This window comes from Myotis davidii, unplaced genomic scaffold, assembly GCF_000327345.1.
Source record: "Myotis davidii unplaced genomic scaffold, ASM32734v1 scaffold149, whole genome shotgun sequence".
NCBI classification, from domain to species: domain Eukaryota; kingdom Metazoa; phylum Chordata; class Mammalia; order Chiroptera; family Vespertilionidae; genus Myotis; species Myotis davidii.
Window position 1 is genome coordinate 3,705,851 of NW_006352194.1, and position 5,761 is coordinate 3,711,611.

The 5,761-nt window shown below is 51.2% G+C and overlaps 1 protein-coding gene across 1 annotated transcript in view; it reads left to right on the top strand.

Moving 5' to 3' along the window:
• E2F2 (E2F transcription factor 2) overlaps positions 1 to 5,761 on the top strand; it is a 29,822-nt gene that overhangs the window by 5,413 nt on the left and 18,648 nt on the right. Inside the window, exon 3 of the mRNA XM_006777658.2 lies at positions 5,122 to 5,325. Coding sequence (XP_006777721.1) covers positions 5,122 to 5,325 — 204 coding nt within the window. The remainder of the gene's footprint in view (positions 1 to 5,121; positions 5,326 to 5,761) is intronic.

Here is a 5,761-nt window from a genome sequence, read left to right on the forward strand (position 1 = left end):
AGAGGTGACCTTGGTTAAAACACATAGTGCCAAGAAGGTGAGCAAATATATTAAGAACAGTATGCCATATATGCCAGGTACCTTGAAACAGCAAGGATGGACCGGTTCCCGGCACCTTCCCACAGCTCCAATATGGCTTCTCTCTGATTTTGGATCCGTGTGAACAGGTGATACACCGGGGAGCCCCAAACAGGAGATCTGTGCCTTCGGGAAGCTAATATTCAGCTTTCTGTATTTTGTTTGTTTGTCTGTTAATCCTCACTGGAGTATATTTTTTTCCATTGATTTTAGAGAGAGTGGAAGGGAGGGGGGTAGAGAGGAAAGAGAGAAACATCGATGTGAGAGAGCCACATGTGCCCCACCAGGGTGGGGAACCTGCAACCCAGGTACAAGTCCTTGTCAAAAATCAACCCTCAAAACCTTGGGTTTGAGGGCCGGTGTTCTAACCACTTAGCACACTGCCAGGGCAGCATTTTGCATTTGATCTGTAGGACTTTGAGGGAACCTGAGGTGTTTTTCAGGAGAAGATACACCAGAGATGAGGACGGTTGCTATGGGGGCTTTGCCAGGGCGTTGGGCCTGACTGGGACAGGGCTTCTTCCTTCACCATCTGTGCAACCTCAGGCAAGTCACTTAATATCCCCCAAGCCTTGTTTTTTCTTCTGGAAAATGGGACTATGCATCCCTAACTTATCTAGTTGTGGGCTGTCCATGCCCAACAATGTCTGCAGCACTGGAACCCGATTCATTGGCAGGACTTACCCTCCTTTACATGGGTATTTTATTTAAGATGCCTCAGTGCCTTGGGAGACAGATCTGAGTTCTGATCCTGGTTTCATCTTTAATCAGCCCTCAGTCAAGTCCTTTTACTAGTACATTTTTGAACCTCATTTCCTCATCTGTCCAAATTGTCCCTATATTATAGGGTAGTTGGGAGGTTTCACCATAATAATGCATGCAAAGTACCTGTCTGAGTGCTTTACACTGAGAAAGTGCTTGGGAAATATTAGCTACTAGAGGCCTGGTGCACGAATTGGTGCACCAGTGGGGTCCTTCGACCTGGCCTGCGGGATCGGGCTGAAACCGGCTCTCTGACATCCCCGAGGGGTCCTGGATTGTGAGAGGGTACAGGCCAGGCCGAGGGTATCCCACCAGTGCACGATCAGGGCCGGGAAGGGACACAGGAGGTTGGCCAGTCGGGGGAGGGACCACGGGAGGGCTCCAGGGTGTGTCGGGCGGCCTTGCTCAGTCCAGATCAGCAGGACTCCAGCAGCAAGCAACCTACCAGTCAGAGCGTCTGCCCCCTGGTGGTCAGTGCACATCATAGCAAGTGGTTGAGCGGCCTTAGCATATCATTAGCATATTACGCTTTGATTGGTTGAATGGATGACCAATGACTGGACACTTAACATATCAGGCTTTTATTATATAGGATTACCACCATCCTCACATTGGTCTGGCAAATAATGCCCCTGCCAAGAGGATGATCATGCTAATTAACTCTACAAAATCATGAAGCCATGTCAGCAAAGCCTGGAAACTAAGAAAGTGTGGAGCATGTCAACATTAAGAAACGTCCAAACCTGTAGAGAATTTTTATGAGTTTATTTGAGCCAAATTCACAGCATCTGCTGGGGAGCCAGATCTCAAATGCTCTGGAGAATAAGAGTTTTGCAGCTTCTTCTGTGCATGTGAACGTCTGTGGAGGTGAGAGAAAGCATCAGGGGGTTTGGACTTAGATTATAGGATGGTTAGCAAGATTCTGGCCATGTCAGCAAAGCCTGGGAACTAAGAAAGTGTGGAGCATGTCAACATGAAGTAACGTCCAAACCTGTAGAGAATTTTTATGAGTTTATTTGAGCCAAATTCACAGCATCTGCTGGGGAGCCAGATCTCAAATGCTCTGGAGAATAAGAGTTTTGCAGCTTCTTCTGTGCATGTGAACGTCTGTGGAGGTGAGAGAAAGCATCAGGGGGTTTGGACTTAGATTATAGGATGGTTAGCAAGATTCTGTGCTCTCTTCAGGGTTAATACCCCCTTCCAGGAGTATTACATCTGGTTGAGATTAAAAGTGTGTTTACCTAGATGCCCAACAACAATGGACAGGACTTGCTTAAAACCTTTCACTAAAGAAGTCACAAGTTTGGGGCATGACTACCCACCATGACCTGCCCAGTTAGAAATTTATGATCAGATCACCCTGTGAGGTTACTCTCCATTGAACCCCCTTTTTTTCATCCACAGGTATGAATGGAAAACTGCAAGTATTTTATTTTTTAAATATTTCTTTTACTTATTTTTTAATATATTTTTATTGATTTCAGAGAGGAAGGGAGAGGGACAGAAACAGAAAGTTCAAAGATGACAGAGAACCACGGATTGGTTGCCTCCTGCATGCCCCCTACTGGGGATCAAGACTGTAACCTGGGCATGTGCCCAGACCAGGAATCGAACTGAGATCTCCTGGTTACTCGGTTTAAGCTAAACAACTGAGCAATGCCAGCCAGGCTCTTTTCTTTCCTTTTCCCAGGCAGTGAAACTCTAAAGCCAGCCCCAGCGGGCCGAAACTCACCCGCAGAGAGCTGGCTCTCTGCCCCCCTGCTGGCTCTCTTCTTTGGTCTCAGCCCCACCCTGCCACCCCCATTTCCTTTCCCCGGCCCTGGGGCTCTGCCTCTTCCCCAAACCTGCTCTGCTACAATTTCTTCCAGGTTCCCACATCTGTAAAATGGGAATAAAAAGAGTGCCTGTCTCAGAGGGGTGTTGTAAGGATCAGGGGAGATGCCCAAGAGCTTGAAGCCTGGCACACAGTAGGTTCTCATAACTATTAACCGCCACCAATTGATATTTTTTCTGTCTTTAAGATTTTACCACCACCATTTACACAGTGTCTCTGAAGTCCTGTGAATTAGGCCGAGAGTGAGAGCCTTATCCACATTTGATGGGTGAGAAGTGAAGAAGCACTTCGTCCAGGGTCACTCAGCCAGAAAGAGTGGGACTTGACTCGGGGCCTCCTGGCCATTCTTTGCTGGGAAGTGAATCATAAAGTCAATATTTATTACTCACCTTCTGCATGCAAAATCAGGCCCTGGATACTAAGGGGCATTCAGGGAGCGTTCCCACCTATCCTTTGAGGTTGCAAGGGCAAGAGACTGGTAAAGGGGAGGCAGTCAAGGAAGGCTTCCTGGAGGAGTTGAGGTGTAAGCTGGGCCTTGAAGGACCAGCAGAATATGTAGACTGGAGTAAAGGGGTCTGTGTACTGGGGGATGGCAGAGATGTAAACACAGCAGCCACTCCTTCGAGGTTCCTTATGAACCAGGCTCTATGCTGAGAGCTTTCCATGCATCGCTTCGTGAAATCTCCCCAGAATCCGACAAAGTGGTTGATACAGGGAATGAGAAAAGCTCCGCTCAGGGAGTTTACAAACTTGTCTAGGGTCACACAGCGAGTAACGCGATAGGGCCTGGGTTGAAACCCAAGGCTGTCCACTGCCAAGTTTGGTCTCTTAATCATCACACATTATTGCCACCTCGGCCTCACTATCTGAGGATGAGGACTAGGTATTCAGCAGGGGACGGACTCTGAAGGCCTGTAACATGCCAGGCTCAGACATGCAAAAGCCACACGGCACCAGGCGGGGTCGGCAGCCCTGGAATTCAGCAGCAGCTTCTAGCAGCACTGCCATTCGACAGCCAAGGTCACTTCTCTGAGCCTCCGCATCTCTCAACTGGAGAGAAGAGGAACATAAATGTATTATCAACGGTGAAGGTTTTGAATGAGGAAGGGAGGCTCTTGTGACAAAAGGTTTGTTTAGGAAGAAACCTGGAGATATTCAAATATTTACTGATTGTTGGGCTCTGGGAAGACAACTGTGAACAAGACAGCTCTGCACGCTGGACCCCCACCCACCCCCACCCATGCCTACAAGGGGCAGGGCACAGCTTGGGAGAGTTGGGGAGGAACCTTTTACTGGAACAAACAAGGGCTCAGGAGCTGGCCTGTCCCGGATTAGACTGCTAGACTCAAATCAGCAAATCTCTCCAAGTTACCCCGCCTCTCAGACTGTGTCTCCATCTTCACCAGGAAGATCCTCATTCCTCTTCCCAGGATTGCTGGGTTAAATAAAATAAAACAATACAGCCCTGGCCGGTGTGTTCAGTGGTTAGAGCACCAGCCTGCACATCAAGGGCCGTGGGTTCGATTCCAGTCAGGGGCACATACCAGGGTTGCAGGGTGCAGGAGGCAACCCCTAGGCAATCAGTCCACGTGTCTCTCTCCCCATCCCTCCCTCGCTCCCTTCCACTCTCCCTGAAAAGCAATGGAAAAAATACCCTTAGGTGAGGATTAACCAAAAAATAAATTAATAACAACAATAATAACAACAACAACAAATACATGCAATTATCTAGCAGGCGCTCAATGGATGTCACTATCCCCCTATTAAGAGGTATAACTGTTAAGCTCCGTCCCTCTCCTGCCAAGAAAGAGAACAGATTCCTGGCTTGCATTTTAGTGCGGAAAAGGATAGGCATGCATCCATGCTAGCTGAGCAGCCATGCCACCTAACAAACAGTCCGCCAGCCTGGGTCCTGTGCTGCCGCCTGGGCTCAGGGCAAGACTGTTCCCGCCCCACCCCCAGGGACCCGGGCGCGCCCCCGAGCGCTCCACACCCGCGGCCGCTCCTTCTTTCCCCCAGGACCGCCCTCCTGGTCTGCGCAGCGGGTGTGGCTGTCCCTTTAAGCAGCAAAACTCCTGCTGCAATCGCCGACCGGGGACCGGTCCTTTCCGGAGGGTGGAGCCTATATTTGTTGCAGCGACCAACGGAAGCGCGGCATTTTCCGCGGGAGATCCGAATTTCGCGGCACGCAGTTTGGCGCTAAAAAAAAAAGAAGAAAAAAAAAGTGGCGGAGAACCCAAAGCCGCAGGGCGATCAGGGGGTTTGGGTGCTGCCCTGTCATGCTGATCCCGGTGCTGGGGCCGGGAGGCCTCTCAGCTCCGCTGATCCCGGTGCTGGGAGGCCTCACGGCTCTGCTGATCCCGGTGCTGGGAGGCATATTACCCTTTTACTATATAGACTGCACTTGTCCAAGTCACCAGTGCCCTCCACATTGCCAAATTCCAAAGTCAATTAATTCTGCCTTGAGCCCCACCGAACTGTGGCCGTCTGGCCTCGGCAGCCCCCAGCTCTGCCCGGTCACCACCACCTACTACACCTCGCTGTACCCGCAGACTGTGGCCCCCGCTACGGTGCCCGGCACCTGCCTGGACGCCACCCCCCACGGACCTGAAGGCCAAGCTGTGCGATGCGTGCCGGCTGGCCGGCTGCCGGTAATTCTGGGGACCCCGTGCACCTCTTTCCGCTGTGCTTTCCGGGTGTGGGAGAGGAGGGAGGGGCGCCGGGGACCCAGTGTGAGTGGAGCTGGTTGAGTCTGGGGAGGGAGAAGGGAGCGTTCAGATTCCAGAACCACCCAGGATCCCCCCCCGACCCCCCTCAGAAGAGCCCTTCATTTTCAGGCGAGGGGATGAAATAACCTCATCCACCGGAATGGAGTGGAATGAGCACGACTGGGAGTGTGGAGACCCAACCCACTATCCCGGGTGCGCCCTGTGACCTTGGGGAAGTCCAGGGAGCCAGCTGTGCGTCATTCATTCATTCTTCTTCATTCATTGTTGGGCCCAGAAACCAGTACTGGGCACCTGCTGTGCTGGCACAGAGCTAGGCCTGCGGATGCTGTAGGGACTTTAAAGTGTGTGTGTGTGTGGG